The sequence below is a fragment of the Malaclemys terrapin genome, chromosome 1 (genome assembly GCF_027887155.1).
Source record: "Malaclemys terrapin pileata isolate rMalTer1 chromosome 1, rMalTer1.hap1, whole genome shotgun sequence".
Classification (NCBI taxonomy): Eukaryota; Metazoa; Chordata; order Testudines; family Emydidae; genus Malaclemys; species Malaclemys terrapin.
Window position 1 is genome coordinate 69,522,373 of NC_071505.1, and position 21,134 is coordinate 69,543,506.

General features: G+C 40.2%; 1 protein-coding gene across 3 annotated transcripts in view; it reads right to left on the bottom strand.

Annotated features, from left to right (window-relative positions):
• NAP1L1 (nucleosome assembly protein 1 like 1) overlaps positions 1–21,134 on the bottom strand; it is a 56,962-nt gene that overhangs the window by 18,083 nt on the left and 17,745 nt on the right. For all 3 annotated transcript variants that reach the window (XM_054026901.1, XM_054026894.1, XM_054026903.1), the window contains exons 2-4: positions 13,239–13,275; positions 12,116–12,204; positions 9,186–9,288 (exon numbers count right to left, since the gene is read on the bottom strand). In XM_054026901.1, the coding sequence (XP_053882876.1) occupies positions 9,186–9,288; positions 12,116–12,204; positions 13,239–13,255 (209 nt within the window). In that variant the 5' untranslated portion in view covers positions 13,256–13,275. The remainder of the gene's footprint in view (positions 1–9,185; positions 9,289–12,115; positions 12,205–13,238; positions 13,276–21,134) is intronic.

The window sequence follows — 21,134 nt, forward strand, 5'->3', positions numbered from 1 at the left end:
GTTACAATACTTTTCATACTTAAGCTTTTGACAGAACAACGGAGAACATAACTCACTATTTCATGCTGATTCAGCATTAACGCAAACTCTTAAACTAATCTGAGGTTTCATTAAGGCTAGGGGCAAAGCATTCCAAAGAACCAAGACAAACATTAAGTTTTATTACGTAAGATTTGCTTAAAGATCCTAAGCAATAATGTTAGGCTGCTCTCTAAATAGTAGAGTATTAACTGAATTTAAAGTAATTTAATAAATAATAATAATTAATGGAGATATCCCATCTCCTAGAACTGGAAGGGACCTTTAAAGGTCATTGAGTCCAGCCCCCTGCTTTCACTAGCAGGGCCAAGTACGGATTTTGCCCCAGATCCCCAAGTGGCCCCCTCAAGGATTGAACTCACAACGCTGGGTTTAGCAGGCCAATGCTCAAACCACTGAGCTATCCCTCCCCCCTAGTTTAAAGTAAATGATTGTCAGGATAGTGTTTTTTATCCCTACAAAGATGGGCCAATGCATCAAGATGACAAGCTACTTTTTTTCTATTTCATTAGAGAAAAATCAAGTAACATCAGGATTTACATCTGTATATTAGGCAGTTGAGGGCCAAGAGGCTGGTGCAACATTTCAGAACATATTATATAATATTCCCATGAATTAAAAAGATTTTTCCTAGACAGATCAATGTATTAAGTAAATGTTGGAAAAGTGTGGAAGTGACACGGATTATAAAATACAATAATTAGTTGCAACCCCTTGAGCTCTTAGCTTTACGTGTAATCAACTGGGTGATCTCCTTACATCTGGGCTCCAATGACTATGTAACATTAAAACATTAAGGCCCAGTTATAGCTGAGGTGGATAAAGTCCAGCTTGTGGGCGAGGTGGGTTACATAGCTGGCCTCCGAGTTTCTCCCATCCTGGGCTGGCTGTACACTGGCCCAGTCACCCAGCAAGAATTAGGCTACAGCAAGCTCTCTAAATTACACTGGCTAGCCGCAACTGGCTGCCCAGGGGCTGATCAGCAGAATGTATGATCGTCCCAGCTTTGCCCTCTAAACCAACATAAGAATGCAGGGTGTCAGAGCCTATATATACAGGATCCTATTATGCTGGAGTGATCTTCCTGGGGCCACTTACAGTGGCTTCATGCCTATGTCCCAATGGCAGTGGAGCACAAAGTGGCCATGCCTCAACCGAGGATCTGAACTCAAGTATTTTATGCAAACTTTATGGAAAAAAATGTACATTACTTGAGTTGGAGAACAATGGGGTATATTCTCAAGGATGGTGCTCAATTTGTAAGAGTTATACACAGTGATATTTACATGTCTAAGAGGGCAAAATTTAATTTTGCCATTTACTCAGTGTATGGCTATCCAAACTGGGTAGCACGCTGAGTTACCCCACCTGCCTGCACACAGACCCTAGCTACCCCCTCCCTGCAGCCTGAGCAGTTTTCAAGCTTTTTGATCTGAGTTCCCCCTTTGAATTATATTTTTTGGTTGCAGACAGGCTGGGTAGCCTCCTGAGTGAGTCAGGGGGTGGAGGTGGCACTCCCTCCCTGGACCCTGCTGTGTGGAGCTGGCTCGAGCCCTGCCAGCTGTTGTCCTCCCAAATAGAAGTAAAACACTGCCTAAGGACTCCCCTGGCCTGGAGCTCCCCCCCCCGCACACACACAACCCCTGCTGGGCCCTGGCATTTTTATAACATGTTGAGCGGGGCCTCAGTGAGAAAGGTTGAGAACCCCTGGGAAAAAGAATATTCATTACTCAATATAGGACAAACAAAAAGCAAGAAGTTAAAACCCTTCCATTGCCCTCCTATCAGTGACAAAATAGTGATTTCATGCTTGGATATTTAAAAAACATTTTATGCACTTTGAAAGAGAAAATTTGGAAGACTGTCTACGCAAAAGGAGTGTGTAGATAAAGTTATTTTAGGAACTAGAAAAGATTGAGTTTATTAGCATTTGCCTAATTTATTAAGGAGGTGGACCATATTGATCAGAACAGACTATAACCAGACTGCTTTTATTATTATTCTCACCTTTAGCTTTAAGAAGGGAGAGACAATTGACGGCTCTGTTAAACTACTTAATGTAGTCCCATCCAGTGCTTGACAACTAAAGTACCTAACACTGCTCTACTCATTGTATTACTTACAGGTTCTGAGACTATTGCAACACTAGCTTAGTTTTAAAATGGTTTTAAAATACAAAATTGCCACCTTCCTCACCATCATTCTTAGGGTTGACAAGAATGTACCACCCCGACTAGTAAGATTTCTATTAACATCAAACAAGTGAGTTTCCAATAGGTCACCAATAATTCAGCATCTGGCTTTTGCTGAAGTAGAGATCTGCAATATGCAATATCAAACAAACTTATTCATGAAAGTTCTGAAAAAGTTCTTATCCACCCAATATGACATTTATATTCAATTATATTACTTTCATACTCTCTAAAAGAGATTCTAAAATTTAAGGTCAAATTTATCATTAATCTCCACTGCAATTTTAACTTGAAGGAATGGTACAGTGAAAAAAAATCAAAAGGTTAGTTGTGTAAAGATGTTCATAGAAAAATATTAGAAAGACTTTTGTTGAGACAGCATATGATAAGCACTCATTTGATGTCACTGACTAGAGTAACATTCTGCAAGCGTCTAATGACACTGGACAGGTCCTAGCAACTGTACATATAAGCATCAAGAAACAAATAGATACACACATCTTGTTTCTCAGTATCAGAGGCTGTCAGGCGAATATTGGACACCTAATGCAAATTCAAGCCAGAGTAATTTAATGCAGGTTAACCCCTTTTATGGGAGCATCTGGATTCCTTAGTATAAAGCATATTGGATATAAAAGTAAAATGCAGAACTGCTAGCGCCAACTAATTTCAAACTTCAACTGAGATTTATATATTAGTATCAGAAGGGTAGCCGTGTTAGTCTGGATCTGTAAAAGCAGCAAAGAGTCCTGTGGCACCTTATAAACTAACAGATATATTGGAGCATGAGCTTTCGTGGGTGAATACTCACTTCTTCGGATGCAACTTCTTGGGTATTCACCCACGAAAGCTCATGCTCCAATATATCTGTTAGTCTATAAGGTGCCACAGGACTCTTTGCTGCTTTTACAGATCCATTATCTTTACATGCCTTTTCACACAGGAAGTGTCCCCTATAAGCAGTTTTATAAAAAATAGAATTATGCAATAGCTCCAAAGAGAGGCAACCGGTCCAAAAGAATCAAAGCTGAAGGAACAGATACAAGAGGACACCTAGTTAGCACTTGGTCCTCTGAATGCAAGTCAATTTAATGAATGTATTGTCAAATGAGAAGCAGGGCGAATCTCCTCAGGAGGTTTGTCTGACCTACAGAAAAGCTTTAAATCAGCTTGTGGAGCCAAGCTTCATTGGAATTAATATAAACATGGACAGAGGAGCAACTGACTGGCTGCAACAGAACTAGTAATACCTAGACTTGGCCAAATAGAATGCTTTTTCATCAGAAAATGCCAATTTGTCAAAATCTAAACGTTCCATGGGAATGTATTCATTTCACCTGAATTTCAACAGAACTTGTAATGGAAGCTTGCTTGGTTTCCTGCCAACTTGCTTGTCTGCTCAGCTCCTCAGCAGCCTGGACTTCCAGACAGGCTGCCTCAGAGTTGGGGCTCCCAGAAGCCCAGAGCTGCCTATAGCCTCAAACATTCTGAAAAGGTTGAAACAATGTTTCCACTTTTTCACAACAGAATTTTGAAATTCTTGTTCTTTGCAGAAAATTTCAAAATTGTTTTTCCTTGTTTTGAATAGAGGGGATTTTTGAAGTTCCCCATGGACAAGATATTCCTATTTCCGGCAAGCTCTTAAAAAAAAAAAAAAAAAAAAAAAAAGCTACTTTGTAGCCGGTTTACAAAAAATAATAATTTGGGGTGGTCCATGGCACGTATCAGCCCTTTGGAGGAAATCAAATTAAAACGTTATTTGAAAAAAAACTGCTTCTCCCATTAGGCTCGTTGCAAGCCTCACCTGCTTATTCTCGTTTCTGATAGATTATACTGAGCATACATGGACAGAGACGTTAACAGGATTTTAAGCCTTAAATTTCACACCAGCTGGACAGTACAAGGAGATAAACAGTAGTCCTTTAAACAAACCCACCAACCAATGGCAGTAGTCCTTTAAACAAGACCCACAAACCAGTGAGTCTCACCTTAGGCAGACATCTGGAAAAAAGTTTGGGAGGCATACTGCTAAAAATCTGTCAGTCAGGGTATGGGAAGGGTTATATTTTTGGGGTGGGAGAGGGAAAATAATCAAAGAATTTCTGTAAAAAAATGTAGACATGAATGCTTGCTGGAAGGGGAGGGACATTTTAGGGAACAGAGTTAGGGAATTTGGAGTTGCACTGGAAAATAGGGATGGGTGGGGTAAGGAAGGAGCGAAGGCTTGGGGGTGGGGGATTAGGACACTGGGAAGAGGACAAGGGGGTAAGTGGCAGGGGCATCTGTCAGCATCATTCTCCCCATCTGTATGTCAGGATCTGGGGGTCAGATCCTCTCCTTGCCCCCTCCCCCCATATGTGAGCTAGGATCTAGGTGTCAGTTCCCCTCAGTGGTGTCTAAGCCCCACACTCTGCCTCCATGTGTGTCAGGATCTGGGAAGCTGCTTATCTATGGTGCTCTAACCCCCTCCAACATCCCATGTGAGCCAGTTTCAGTGGGGCTTGCTTTTCTGGGGGTCTGAACCCCTTCCTCTATTCATGTCAGAACCAGTATCTATAGGGGTCTTCCCCCTTGCCTCCCATGTAAAGCAGGTTTGAGGGCTTACCTTACTGGGGCGGTCTGAACCCTTCTCCGTACCACCCATGTGAGCAAGGATCTGGAAAAACCCTGCTCTTCTGGGTGAAGAGCTTAGAACAGGCATGCTTGGAGCATACAAAGAACATACTGTGGAGACTGGGGTGAAGAGCTGAGAACTGGCCTCCTTGACACATCAGAAACTCTCCTGCACTGGGGAGAGTGGGGTAAGGGAACACCTACCAACATGACTAGAGCAGTGGCTCGAGCTAGGTCTACACTATAGGACCTTACAGCAGCACAGCTGTACAGCTGCAGCTCCACCGCTCTAAGGTGAGCACTCTCCCACCAACATAATTAAGCCATACCCAATAATCAGCAGTAGCTATGTCGGTGGGAAACGCTCTCCCACTGACATAGCACTGTCTACATTGGCGCTTTTGTCAGTGAACCTTATGTTGGTCAGGGATGTGTTTTTTTCACACCCCTGACCAACGCAAGTTTTGCCAACAAAAATGCTAGTGTAGACAAAGCCTCAGAGTTATTGTTTCAATCGGTACTCATCTCCACTGGGTATTCTTTCACCTGAAAAGATCTCATTGCAATGAATCACTTAACACCTCACAGAGCCTGCAACTTTGAAGTCTGAGATAATTCTTTGACCCCTGGCAGAAGTCTAACTGTAAACATTTGGAGGAGGGGGGTGGGGAAGGGCTTCCTTTTTAAAAAAATTGTTTTTTGGAGAAATGTAATCCGAGTACAGCAGGATATTCAGAAGGTACTAAAACTATTTTTGAGAATGAGATAAATTAGACAAGTAAATGCTAATTGGAAGGGGAGGGTTGATTGTGGTGGTAACAGGGGGTTGAGTCTCCAGCAAGGGATTATGGGGAAGGGGCTAAGTGGAAATGGGTGGTAGGGGAGGGAAGATGAGAGGCTGGAGAATATGAAGGGTAGCAAAGGGAGTTGGGGGTTCAGAGTTGGAGGGGCCTGTCAGCACTGAGAAAGAGAGAGAGTGTGTGTATACACACACACACACTATATATATATATATATGAGTGAGAGAGAGATCTAGGGAAGCCCTAACATCTCTGCAGGTACCCGAGACCTTCTCTGCCCACTATGTACTCCAGGATATGGGGGACCCTACTCCTCTTGCAGTGTCTGAGACCCTCTCCCTGACCTTCCTTGTGAGATGGGCTCTGGAGGGGGGTGGAGGAATGAAGGCAACGCAAATTTAAATACCTGAAAATCCATAAAATAACTAGTTAAGGTATTTATCAGCCCTGTGGGACGCATAGGGGACAGTTGGCCAGAGTGTTTGGGAGAAGGGCACACTGAGCGGACCTGGAACATGGCTGGGGAAGCCTGACAGAAACAGGGGGAGAGTGCCAAAGGAGGTGGGTAGTGGGAGTAAGGGGCCAAGTTCAGTATGCAGCTCAGGCTACCTAATAACCATGGCAGCATATGACCCTCCAGTAAGCTTTTGCCATGATGCATACACAGTAGCATAGGTCTGGAGACAGCAAGGAGTAACTTCTTACAAGTTAATGGTTTCTACAGCGCCAGGTAATAGCATAATAGGATGGGAAGGAGAGGGGGAGCTGGAAACAAGGAGGGTGTGGAGAAGAATACAGACATACCAGTCTTCTCTCAACACTTTGCGATCTGATCTAGACAACAGACCTATATTAGCGTAACTACGTCGCTCAGGGATGAGAAAAATTCATACCCCATAGCAACATAATTATACCATCGAAAGCCCCTGCGTAGACAGCACTATGTTAGCGGAAGAACTTCTCCCACCAACACACACACACACACACACACACTCTCGCTCTCATATATACTCCTGGGCGAATTCTACGCCACTGCATGTGTGCAGAATTCATGTCCCCCGCAGAGTGCTTCCCTGCAGAAAAGTGACTGACTGACAGGGAAGTAAAGGGAAGTTGCAAAAGCAGTCACGCACCACTCCTTAGCAGTGCAGGTACATCGTTTCAGACACCTAAAGCAGCCGGCAGAGGGGTAAATCACCACAGAGCTGGGGACACCCCAGCCAGTGGCTCCAACCCTGAACCAGGATCAGCTGCGACTCCCATCAGGGCTGGAGGCAGGAAAGGACGGGACTTACTCTTCCCCTGCAAGGAGTGGCTGGGACTATGTCAGACCTCCCCCAGCTGCAGGAAGCTCAGCATCCTCCCCTTCTTCCTATCTCCCTCCCCTCTCGCAGATGAGCAGGGCCCCAGGGTGTTTCTGAGGCAGGCCCAGGCCTTATGCTGTGTCAGGATCAGGTGCAGCCTCACCATTGAGTTTACGTCCCGGGGTGGGAGGGCTGCAGGGTGATCTCCCACCTTTGTGCAGCCAGTAGCCTGTGCTCCCCACTGCTATGCTGGAGCCACTGCATTTATTTATTGACAAATAAAATTTGCAGAATTTTAAAATAGTGTGTGCAGAATTTAATTTTTTAGCGCAGAATGCTCTCAGGAGTACTTGGAGCATCTTAATTAAAGCGCTACATCAACTGTATGCTGATGCAGCATTATAACTGTAGACTTGCCCCAAGTTACTGTAACAACTAAGTAATAAGACTGTCATGGTTTTGGGACATAGACCATGAATGAGATTTCCCATACTGGCCCCGTTCGCAACTACACACTGCAAACATTTCAATGCACTACTATTATCCCATGAAATATACTGGGGGAGGGGGAGAGGGAGAACACTGAGGAAATCCCATCATAACCATTTGGCCTAGTGAAAATACTGACTGGGACTACTTCTAGGTTTGTCACTGGCCTACTTGGTGACTGTGGGCAAGTCATTTCACCTCTGTGCCTCAGTTTCTCATCTGTAAAAATGGAGATACTGATGTAAAGTTCTTTGAGCTCTACTGATGAAAGCACTATATAAAGCTAGGCCTTTTGATTATTACATACCTACAGTACCTGATCAGCTGCCAACTAGGTAAAACAACTGCCCAAAGGACCACTAATTCTTACCAACAAACATTTCTTTCTGTTTAAAAAACAAACAAAAACATTAAGATATTAAGTAGCAAAAAACCCCATAATTAACCCAGAGTTCAGGTTGCCTGGTAGTAGCTCATGCCCTGCTAGAAGTTCAGAAAAACTCAACTGAAAAACAAGAAACAGAGTTAAGGTAAACAATGCAACTTTAACTCTGCCCATATCAGAAATACTCCCGCACTGGGCTGGGTGGGAAGGGAACACCTACTAACATGACTGGAGTAGTGCCCCATAATGCCCGTAACACACATACAGTGACAATGCAGAGTGCAGGTAATGAATAGGTGCTACTTGCCCTTGCCCTACACTCAAATACAGACTACTCCTCAGACAGAATACCATGCTTTAACAACCACTTCAGACCCTTCCACAACCCACTGACACCTGCACATACCACCCAAACCTGTACTTCCTCAGACCCATCATATCAACCCGCTGCTCTCATATCCCATCAGATGACAACACCCAAGAGCCCTGCTACTGACACAACCTACCAAATTCTGTATTAAAGTGAGCAGAGTAGAACCTCAAGGCACATGTGTATCTTTCCTTTGACAATATATGTTGGGGGGGGAGGAGGAGGAGAAGGGACACAGATCCAGTTCTCATCATATCACAACTACAGCTCTCCTAAGCTGCTCAAACTTCTTCCTCCACCATTCAATACAGCTACACTTAACAGTGAATGTAGCTGTAGTCCATGCAGATAATTCCCAGAGGCTACTGCCAGCTCCAGGTGGCAGAGTTAAGGCTGTGCAAGCATTTATCTTAACTCAATTTCCTGGCTTTCTGACATTTGAATTTTGCTGAACTCCACATTCTGGAAGTGCATGAGCTATCAACTGGGCAATCTTAACTCCGCATTAATGAAGTTTTATGCCATTTAATCATTCTACAAGTTTTTCTGACCATACTGTAACAAGGATATCAGGAAACATAACTCAGCAACCATATTACAGAAATGGATCCACACTTTTCAAAAAAATAGCTCAAATTCTTTCAGTAATAAATACTACAAGACTATGAAAGCGACCTCAAACAAACAGTTCAACTTCAACTTAAGTAAAACTTAAATGTACCTCTGCAAGTCACTTTAACGTCATCCCTACTTTAAGCTCTTTACCAAGCTTCCCACCTTCCCTTCCTCAAACACCCCCCCCCCCCCCATGAGAACTCAGTTCCTGATCTCTTCTAAAGGTTAGGTTCTCAGATATATTTGGCCCCGGCAAGTAGTTTAGGATGTATTAATATTATTTGTCTGAAAGCGAAGAGACTGTGTGATGTGAACACTTCCACAGAGAACAAGATTATAAAAACAGATACTTAACTACTGAATGAGAACAAGCTGTACCTTTCTATATATCCTGTAGATGTTCCTACCAGACCATCAAGTCTTTCCTGAAGGGCTGCAAGAATCTGAGGATTTTGCATCATCTGTACAGTCAGCTGTCGAGCTAAGTAAAACCAAGAAGAGGAGAGGTTTTGCAAATGCATTATGTTAATCTTGTAGCCTGGAAAGAAACTTATTTTAGTACTAGGGAAAGATGCCAGGTTGACAATCCTTGATATTTGAACCTTTTCAAAGGAAATGCAGTACAAATAGGAGCATTTCACACTTCCATTTTCCCCACTAACGCTGTGCCTTAAATATCCTATTAAAAATGTTAGTGAAGATCCATCTTATTCTGATCATTTTGAAAGACAGCTGAATATTTGGAAAATCTAAAAGTTGACCATTCTAGAAAAAGGAAGACAAAGCTTTGAGATTCTTATTTTATGAAAAGTTGACCCAGTCATTAGACTAGAAGTTCTTGCTGAAAACACAGGTTTACAACAGGTCACCAAAAATGTCCTTAAAAAGAAAAGTGCACTTTTGTCTAACATTTCAAACTAAATGATGTAAAGAAATGCAAGATACTGAGATTTGTACTTTTTGCTTTGGGCAGAGGCAGGGACTGTGCAATATGTCAATATTCTTCCAAAAACAATTTCTGTACAACTGTCAAAACTCAAATTGGATTCAGTAACTGCCCTACAAGTCTAATTTATACAAGATTTCACACACAAAAAAATACTAGTGAAAATAAGGCATAAGTGACTTATTAAGCAGAAAAATTTAATGTGCAGTAGGAACAAACTGCCATACCAGATCAGACCAGCGATCTCTCTAATCCCATATATTTTATATCTATAATCATCTATGACTGGTCAGTACCAGACTCTTCAGAGGTAGGTGCAAGAAATCCCATAGTTTAAAAAAATAAAATAAGAGTAACTTTGCCCGTGGAGAAGCTGCTTCTTAACCTCCGTCATACCTTGACATCAGGGAAGTTTGTAGCGTATAAAATTTGTCTTGTCTAATGTAACTAACTGTTCTAATTATCCATATTAATATTCATCTTTTAACTCTTACCAAGCTCTTGCCCTCAATATCCTGTGGCAATGAATTCCACATATTTATTATTCCAAAATGCATAAGAGTTTCCCTTTTATCAGCTTTTTAAAAAAAGTTAACTTTCACTGAACATCCTTGTTCTTCCATTTTCAGAGGTTAAGATATATATTATATATATATATATATATATATATATATATATATATATATATATATATATATATATATATATATATATATATATGTATGTATGTATGTATGTATGTGTGTGTGTGTGCACACACACACACACACACACACACACCCCTAAACCCCTCCTAATTTTGTGCACTAAATTAAAAATTCTCGATCTTTTTAATCTCTCCCAGAAGTGAGCACACTACTTCAGATGAGGTCGTACCATCTTTGCATGAAATTCCATATTATTTTCTGTCCAATACTTAATACATTCTAAAATTGTTCACTGTTTTGACTGCATTTACACATTGAGCAGGGGTTTTCAGAGAGCTGTGCATAACAGCAGTCCAGTCTCTTGAGTGACTGCAATTTAGATGCCAGTAACATGCAGAAGTAGTTCAAGTTACTTCTCCAAAAGGGATTACCCTGCATTTGTCAATGATGACTTGTTTGCCATTGAACTGTTCATTCAGACAGCTCTCAGATCTTTCGGTTCTTTCATGTTCTCTATACTTAAAACATATGCAATTGAAACATCTGCAATTTTATATTAATATATTAAACACCAGTTCTAGTACAGTATTTTAGGTCACTCAATTGTCAATCTTTTACCATGTTGAAAAGTGACCATTTTTTCCTACTCTTAAAAAAGTTTTTAATCCCTGACTTCCAACTCTCATCCAAGACTACTAGGTTTCCTTAATAGCATTCAGTGAAGAACTTTCAAACAGGCTCTTGAAATTCCAAATAAATGTCAAATGGGTCTTTTTTACACTCACTACTTTGTTTACATGCTAAAGTCCAATAGGATTAGAAAAGCATTTTATTCTATTGACGTTCTGCTGGTCAGTCCCTATGATATATTCATATGGGTATTTTAGAACTCTATTTTTACTTATTTCAGCCAAGTTTGCCTAGTACTGAACTTCCCTTAGTGTCTTTTTACAGGTAGGTGCAATACATGCTACCCCAGTCTTCAGCTATAATAGCTGATTTTAACTTGGTTGTATGCTTTGTTAGCAGTTAAACTATTTCACTCAAGTTCTTTGGGAACTCTTTAGGTGTTATACCATTGGATTAAGGGAACTTGTTGCTATTTGTCAGCCGGTTACGTTAATCTGATATCTTCAGCAAATCGCAGGCTTCATACTGCGAAGACACTAAAAGCATTTCTTGCCATTTGTTTATATTTTGCCTCTTTGCTCTCTCCAAATTCCATTTTTACCCTCCAAACCAAACTACATTACATGAGCAGGACCAACTTTTTCCTCCTGGATTGTGCGTCATGCAAAATGTACTACTAACTAGATATAAATGGGTGGGGGGTTTTGGGGGGGATGGGACCAATTTTAGGTATATGTGGATTTCTACTAATTGTGACTGAATCGTTGTGAAGTTGAATGGTTGTCTGTGAAATTCAGACAAGTGAGCAGTAAAGTTCATTTGAGAGTAGTGACAGAAGCACTGACTGGTCAATGACTGGTTCACATGGATAATGTTTCATGAACTGCTACTGTTCAAGATTAAAAAAGAATGAGAGCAGACACCAGCATGAAGTGAATGATCATTAAAAATCCCTTTGAATGAGCAATACCTTTCTGGTTTCAGAATTTAAAAAGCATTAAAAAAACATTTTATCATTTGCATTCAGTTTAAATTGAAACGTGAAATTCTTTTAGAATTTCTTTTGATGTATGTTACAGTGTTACCTTTACTGTTGGCATCCTCGCCAGTTTCTTCTTCTTCCACTTCTTCAACATCTTCCATATCCTGTTGGTCAAGTTCAGCCTGTTCTTTGCTAGTAGAAACATTCAATTCAAGAGTTGACGTTTGTTTTGGTTTTTTTCCTTTTAAGCTAAAGGACTTGTTTACTAATACAACTTGTCCTGAAAAAGCTGCAGTTACAGATATTGCATTAGTTCCCATTGTAACAACTAAGCTGATATATTCAGTTTTGTGGTTGGGTATTTTTCTTTCTTTTTTTTTTTTTTTTTTTTCTTTTGAACTTTTGTAACTTCTTTCCACTGGTAAATTTGTCCAAAATAGTAAAATTCAAATTGGAAACTTTCCACAACAACAATTTCACTTTTACTATTCTAATGAGCAAATAATTTAGTGGTTTGCATACAAGACTAGGAATTGAGAATCAGAGTTCCAGTCCCATCCTGGGGAGAAATGCCTTCTGTGAACTTGCTCAAATCATTTCAACTTCTACCCTCTGCCCCAACATTTCTCCCTCTGTAAAACGAAACTAACGCCACAGCACTATTAAATCACAGAAACTGTTTTATACACAAGACATAAGTTTCACCTGTATCCTGTTTAAAGTAAGATTTTGCAACGCTTTAAAACTACAATATCACTTTGAAGGACATTTTGGCTTAGCTCCACTGACAAAAAGACAGGGAAAAGAAAAGTAATGTTTAACATGACAGTGGAACGGGCGATGCTGCTTGTTTTAGTAATTTAGTACATGAGTTGAATTTTGTTTTGTAGTTAATTAGAACATTGTTAGTTTACATTTTGCATAATAGCTACTGCAGTTACAGTCCCAAACAGGGCTTTGGAACTGTGCTCCAGTTCCACTCCAGCTCCACTGCTCCGGAGCTGCTCCGCGCTCCAGCTCCGGGCTCCGCTCCAAAGCCCTAGTCCCAAATGAGCATGTAATAAAACAAAATATGAATCCATCTGCATATTTGCTCATTTTACACCAACCTAATATATACCCCTTAAGAGAAAAAGCTATTTAGAGATCACAGTATTTTAAAGTACAGGATTAATCAATACATAGACATTTTTAGTCAAAGTAAATGTCCAAAAGAGTATACTTACTTGTCAATGTCTGCCATGTTCTCAGACCTCAGAAAGCCTTAAAAAAATTAATAATTGTGTTAAGTTTTATTTACAGAGACTATGTACACCAAATATATATATTAAAAATGAAGTTTAGGAACTGCATAAGACATATGCTATCATAGGTTTCAAAGCTTATCAGTAGTTTACAAAATAGTTACTATGCTGAGGTCACAGAAGTACCCATTTGTTAAGAGTGCACACTGCACAGAATCACAGAAATGTAGGGCTGACAAGGACTTCAAGTTACCAACTCCAGCTCCCTGCGCTATCACAGGACCAACTAAGCCTAGATCACCCTTGACAGGTGTTCGTCCAACCTGTTCTTAACTTCCAGTGATGGGGATTTCACTGCCTCCCTTGGAAGTCTATTTCAATCTTTCATTACCTTTTAGACAGTTTTTCCTAATAATAACCTAAATCTCCCGTGTTGCATATTAAACCCATTGCTTCTTGACATACTTTCAGTGTATATGGAGAACAACTGATCACCATCCTCTTTATAATAACTCTACATATTTAAAGACTATGATCAGGTCACCCTTCAGCAGGGCCGGCTCTAACTTTTTTGCCGCCCCAAGCAAAAAAGAGCACCACCCCGCCGTAACACCCCACCCCCACCCCGAGCACCGCCCCACTGAACCAAAACAAAACAAAAACGAACCTGAGCACCGCCCCGCCACCCCAAGCACATGCTTGGTCAGCTGGTGCCTGGAGCCGGCCCAGCCCTTCAGTCTTGTTTTCTCAAGACTAGCCATGTCTGTCTTTTTTTTTTTTTAAACGCAGCATTTTTTCCATGTGTCAGGTTCTCCAGTCTTCCAGGACCTCAACCATCCTCCAGAAGTTCTCAAAGATAATTGCCAACAGTTCTGAGACTGCTTCAGCTAGTTCCTTGGGCATCCTAGGGTGAATTTATCAGTCCCTGCCAACTTTAACACATCTAACCATTCTTCAACCTGTTCTCTCCCTATTTTGGCTTGCATTCCTTCCCCCGGCTGTTAAGTACCTCACCAGCATTAACTTTTTTTGGTGTAGACTAACGCAAACTAAGCATAACACCTCAGCTTTCTTGATGTCATCAGTTATTAGATCTCCTTTCCCACTAAGTAGAAGGCCTTCACTTTTCTTCATCTTTCTCTTGCTCCTAATGTAAAGAATCTCTTCATATTGCCTTTTATGTCCCTTGCTAGGTGTAACTGACCTTGTTCCTTACCCCTTCTAATTTTGTCTCTACATGCTTGTGTTATTCTTTTCTACACTTTGTAAGAATGTTTTTGTATATGAAATAGAGATTATAAATTGGCTTGTGCTTTAGAATGAGTTATACTGTATGCCTTTACATTTGGCTAAGGTATTTAACTATGTATTAGATATGGAGTCTAAAATTCAAAATGGCGTGCCTGCCAAACAGCTCGACTCCATCTTTGTTTAGCATCTTGTTGAAGTTTCCGTGCCCTTTTGGAACTTTGGCTGGAAATGCAGCCAACGGTAAGCATAGAACTGGTTGAAACATGTTCCAGCAGGGGAGTTTGCCAGTTTTACCTCAGAACTTTGCCACACTTGTGCTTATATAAACTCTCTGCCTAGTTGCTGTCCATCCTGGAGGCAGCTACGGTACCATTTTATTTGCGCAGCTATGTGGACCAGAAGACCAGCAGACCAGCATTAAGAACTGTGAGTATGCTTACCAATCAGAGAAAAGTACAGAGGTCCTGTTGATTGTTCACCCTTGGGTGATCGCAGAGCCAGGCCTCTCTTCAGCATCAGGAGATCCTGTTGATCTCCCCCTAAGAAGCAGGTGAGACCCAGGGTCCATCAGTCCCCTGTGACAACGGTGTCGTACTATCTACTGCTTATCAACACCTAGAAATGGTTCAGTATCTGGAGTATTTGTGTTTTAGGTTTATTTGTTTATTGCCAAGGTGTTTGTTTGGTTGGACCTGGATTTTAAATCCAAATAGTCAAACCACATCTCACTGTTTCTGTTTTAAATAAAAGCGGTCATCTGTTTACTTTAGTCTTCTCTCTTCTTTATTAATCTGCATCACTGGACAGGGAGGTACACTCTCTTTCCCTTCTAACTCCCGGATGATAGATACCGGATAAGGTCTAAGATCTGGCTAATTGGCTACAAGGTATAGCTGGCCTACACCACCCTCACCAACATAGTTAATGTTGCAATAGCTATTAGACCATGTTTCCACTCTCTATACAATTTCTTTTTAAATTTTCAGCGGGATAGATAAAAATCCATGATTTAAAATAAATAAAATCAGTTTTTGATTTAAAATCAGATTTTTTAATTGCTTTGAGGGAAAAATCTTTTTATCTAAAGATTGTTTTAATTAAGATACATTATAGCTCAAAGATATCTCATAATGGAATAGGGATTATAAATTTTAATTCTATAGTATGAGAATATATTCATGTAATGGTTAAGAAAAGATTTGTAAATTAGTTCCAATAGTTCACTGATTAGGGACCCAATCTTATGGAGTTACAGGGACTTCTGTATAGATTAACGTAAATAACCTTGCTATCTAACCAATGGGACTCAGTGCTCAGTCTAGAAGGTACTATCAGAGATGCTTAGTTTTGCAGTTCTCAAACTGGATTTATATCTCCAGAGATAACATGCTTGTTGACAGCAAAAATGTTTTTAAATAAATAAATAAATGAATAGAGGTGAGAAATAACAGACCTCAACCCTATTGTCCCTCTGCAAATTGTGTACAGAGAGTCAATCCCTTACCTCTCTCTAAAAGTGCAAAGTTGCAAAAAGTTCAATGAAGACTGTTGGGGGCGGAATAGATCTGGACAAGAAGTCTGGAGATAAATGTGAGAGGGGAGGGACAGGCACTAGAAACCAAAGTGAAACTGTTTGAGCAGCATATTCCAGAAGTCTTAAGGTCTTTCTGAGTGTAGTTTTCATTGATTTGAGATCTACCATACCATTCTCTCACAAGAAGGGAAAACCTATAACGGCAGCAGGCCGTAAGAGACCCAGTTTGAGAATATTTTAATGAAGTTCCTCTACCTGTGGGTAAGACAAGCACGCATGCAAAATGCAAACAGTGCAACAAAAACACAAGGCCTGGTTGTTTCGAATGAAACATCATGAGAAGCGTGCCTTCTCAGGAGGACGCTCCGTTGAAGATGATGAAAGGAATATGTCTGAATATGCAGGATCTTCAGATTGGTAAACTTTTTTCATACTCCTTTCTCAAGGACTGCCCGTCTTCCTTCTGACTGTTCTTGAATTCTCAAAAAAATATAGTTGTTATTCTATGGTACTACCACTTTAGATGCAGTTGTGATAAATATTAATAGCTGAAATAGGCAGATCTTCCTTTTACAATTTCACCTTTAAAGTAGTACTGAGTGTCAGTAAATGCAATGAGTAATACTAAATGAGCAGTACGGTGGTAATAATTAACTGCATTGACTTATTTTGTTTAGGAAAATCCATCCTCAACATACAGGATTCTGAAGACTATCCACCTTCAAGATCATCATCATCATTTTCTATAGTTTCAGAGTAATCTACCAACGATAGTGTTTCAGTCACACCATGTATGTCACATAGCCACAGTACATCATCTGTAGCAAAAAGAAAAAAACCCTCCATTGTCCAAAAACAACCATAGATAAGTTTGTGATAAGAACCAGCAGATTACAAAAAAATAATTGATGAAAAAAATTGCCTAGTTTGTTTATGCAACAAACTCTCCTTTCTGCATGATTGAGAACCCACACTTCATTAACGTGGTTCAGTCACTAAGACCAAGATATAGTTCACCCAACAGAGCAGATGTTGCAGGCAAATTGCTGGATAAAGTGTATGAAAGAGAAATTGAGCAGTGTGCAAAGAGTCTAGAGGGTAAAATTATTAACCTGAGTCTTGATGAGTGAAGCAATGTCCACAATGATCCTGTTGTATGTGCTTATGTGACAACAGAAGAAGGGACTGTCTTCCTTACAGAAACAATTGATACATCAGGAAATGCACACAGCAGAATACTTAGAAGTAGCAGCAGTAAAAGCTATAACAAACTGAAAAAAAATTCAAACGTCTAGTACTCAGCTTGGTCATAGACATGCTACAAATGTATCCAAGATGAAAAGAAATTATTTAGAAGAGAGTCCCAAGCTAACAGATGGTTGCAGTGCTCATTTGATGCACCTCCTAGCCAAAGACTTCAGTGTTCCAGAAATAAAGGCGAACGTTGTTGAAACTGCAAAATACTTCCGTAATAACGACTTTGCAGCAGCTGCTCTGAAAAAAAGTGGGAGGAACCAAGCTAACTCTTCAAAAAGACACGTGATGGAACTCAGTAGTGGACTGTTTTGAGTACTATATCAAGAACTGGCCTAATCTGATGACAGTTTGTGAACAAAATAGTAAAAAAATAGATGGCACTGTCACAGCCAAAGTTCTCAACGTTGGGCTTAAGAGAAATGTTGACCACATGCCGAGTACCCTGAAGCCTATTTCTGTAGCCTTGAACAAAATGCAGGGAAATAGCTGTTTTTCTGCTGACACTGTTGACATTTCGTAGGAACTGAGAGATCTTAAAAAGAGAAATATGCAATGACAGAATTACAAGCATTAAAAAGATAAATGGGACAAGTACTATCTCTAGCTCATTTTCTTGCAAATATTCTCAATACTCGGTACCAAAGTCAAACCTTAACTGCTGAAGAAGAGGAGCTGGCTATGACATGGACATCCAGCAATGATCCTTCCATAATGCTAACTATAAAAAAACTTCAGAGCTAAGGGTGAACCATTCAAGAAATATATATTTGCTGATGATGTTTTAAAGAAAGTCACATAAGTGACCACCACCAGTTCACTTAAGCACATGGATTCAGAGACTGCTGAATCTCACTTAACAGCAGTAGCTTCTTCTGCCGTTGTAGAAAGAATATTTTCTTCCTTTGGACTAATTCGTTCCAAATTGAGAAATTGTTTGGGACCTGAAAAAGCAGGAAAGCTTGTTTTTCTTTTCCAGATTATGAACCAACAGGAAAATGAAGGTGAAGACGACTGAGTTAGCTGCAGAAGCCAATATTTTAAGTTTCTCATGTTGACCTGGCTGACATAGTCGATTTAATTTTTTTTTAATATTTCATTGAACTATTTTAGTTAACAATTTTAACAAAAACAAACCTGATTTTAAAAAACTTGAATGTTTAAATTCAAAAATTCATATGCTTGTTTTGTTAAAATATTGTATGTTTGCTGTTGAAGAAAAAAAATCCAGAATACATAATGTTTTTGTTAAATAAAAATTTAAAATGTCTGTCTGGTGATGTTCTCCTCCTAAAACATGGCAAGAAAATCCTCCAAATATTAATGATTAACCTGTTGAATTGGAACTCTTTCACCACTCAATTACTTCATAAATATCTGCTTCAATTACCTTTGGTAAATGAAATAACTAATTATTCATTTTCTGATATAGCTGTAAAGCTAATCTGAAAAGTTTTCAAAATAAGTCACTTTAAAAATGTATTATGTGTACCTTCTAAAAATGAAACCTACATCTAGCTCTGAATTGTGAAGAATATGTATTAAGGTTATAACAACCAACAAGAATGCACTTTTATGTAGAAATCCTTGATTAAATCGAGTCTTCCTGATGCGTGATTTAAATCAAATCCACCCTTTGATTTTCAGGTAATTGAAGGGCTCCTGATGAAGGCCTCTTACTATTCTCATCTCTCCTTTATAGCTGGATAGTTTGCAGTTGTGCCTTTAGTACTGTCTCCTTGAGAAACTGCCAGCTCTCCTGAACTTTTTCCCTTATATTTTTCTTCCCATGACACTTTACCTACCAACTCGGAGTTTGTTAATGACTGGACGTCCTTATTGTCCTTATTCTGCTGTTCACTCTACTTTCCTTAAAATCATGAAATCTCTTATTTCATGATCACTTTCACCCAAATTGCTTTCCACCTTCAGATTCACTACCAATTCCCCATTAGAATCAAGTCTAAAATTGATGACTGCCTGGTTACTTCCTATACTTTCTGGAACAAATGTTGTCCCCAGTACATGCCAAGAACTTACTGGAAATTGTTATGTCATATTACTTTTCCAATAGATGTCTGGATAGTTAAAGTCCCCCATCATAACCAGGCCAAGACCTGAATATTTATGGATATCTGTTATTTGTTCTAGAAATACCTCATCCACTTACTCTTCCTGATTTGGTGGTCTATAATAGACCTTGACCATGACATCACCTCTACTTTCTAGGCTTTTATCTTTATACAGAGACTCAACTGTTCTGCCTCCCACCTCCTTCTGGGCCTCAGAACAAGTGTATATATTCTTGATGTATAATGCAATACCTCCTCCTTTTTTATGCTACCTGTCCTTCCTGAACAAGCTATACTCCTCTATCAATATTCCAGTACCCCCTAAGTCTTACCCCGCCAAGTCTAGGATGCCAATTGCATCATAAATTTAGCTTATGACTAATATTTCCAGTTTTTCCTGTTTATTCCCCATACTCCTTGCATTTGTGTACAGACATCTAAGATGTTGATCATATTCTCCCACTGATTTCACTCTTGTTGCTCCTATGACCCTGCTGTAATTTTCCATGTCCCCCACAAACAGCAGTTCTGGTATAAGGTTGACAACTTTTCTCATGCAAGTTGAGGTAAACCCATCATATACTGGTTTGCTACATTTTTCCAATGAAGTACTAATCATGTTTATACAATGCCAGAAGCTACAGAAATATGCAATATTTTGAAGATGCTTTCCAATATGAAGAATACGAACTAGATTACCAGCAGGTATGTTATATGACTAAACCAATGAGCCAACTGACTCAACTGCAGCACAAAAGCTCAATAAAAACAGATCCTTTTGTGACTGAATGCACCTACTTATAGTAGCATAGCTAATCAGTGCATTTTTGGTAAATGGGTCTCTAGTTAAGGAGGTCTTGAATAAGATAAATTTCTTCAAATATTATAGACAGATTTTGCTTTTTCATGGGTTCAACTTCAACCCCATGCCTCATATTAGACCTCTGGTTGAAACGGACAGAACATTTACAGTGCCAGTGCATGTCCAATTTCAGACAAATTTGAAGAATTCATTGTTGCTACTAGGTGCTCAGAATGTTTTGCTGCCAAGCTATTTAAGGCAATTAACTCCCATGTCTTCAAAGGAAAGAATCTAATCACATCGGTGAAGGAGTTTTCAAAACACCTAGATACCATGGTGACGGGTGCATTCAAAATACTCAAGGTAATCCTCAATTTTCAAAGCTATGCCTCATACACACAAGAACTATTTTTAATCACTGATTTATTAGGACCTGAAAACTGAAAGCTCCCTCCATCAAGTCTGCATAACATAAGAACCACCATACTCCTGGGGGAATTCTGCACCACTGCACAATGCAGAATTTTGCAGAAATTAATGCTATGCGTGCAGAATTCCCCCCTCCCCCTTCACGGAAATGGGCTGGAGAAATGTTGGCTGCCACTTGGGGCCGATGGACCCAGCAGAGCCCAGCTTACAAATATAAGACAAGGCCAGGAGGAGGGGGGAGGGAACTGGAGGGTTCCCAGCAGTTGCAGTACCCAGCATTCCCTGAAGGAAGGAAAATGGTGGCATGCAGGAAACTCTGTGCAAGCCCAGGACCCAGCATCACGCTGTTTCTCCCTCTGGATCCCTGGGCTCTAGGAGGGTAGGGTCTGCAAGTGTCTGGGCCTGCAGTTGGCACCCCGGGGGAGGCGCTGGGGAAATGCAGTGTGAATGTCTGGGCTGAGGAGTGGCACATGGCTAGGTTCTGGGGAGGGCACATGGCTGGGCTCGTTGGGGGGAGAAGGGCAGAGAACCAGGAA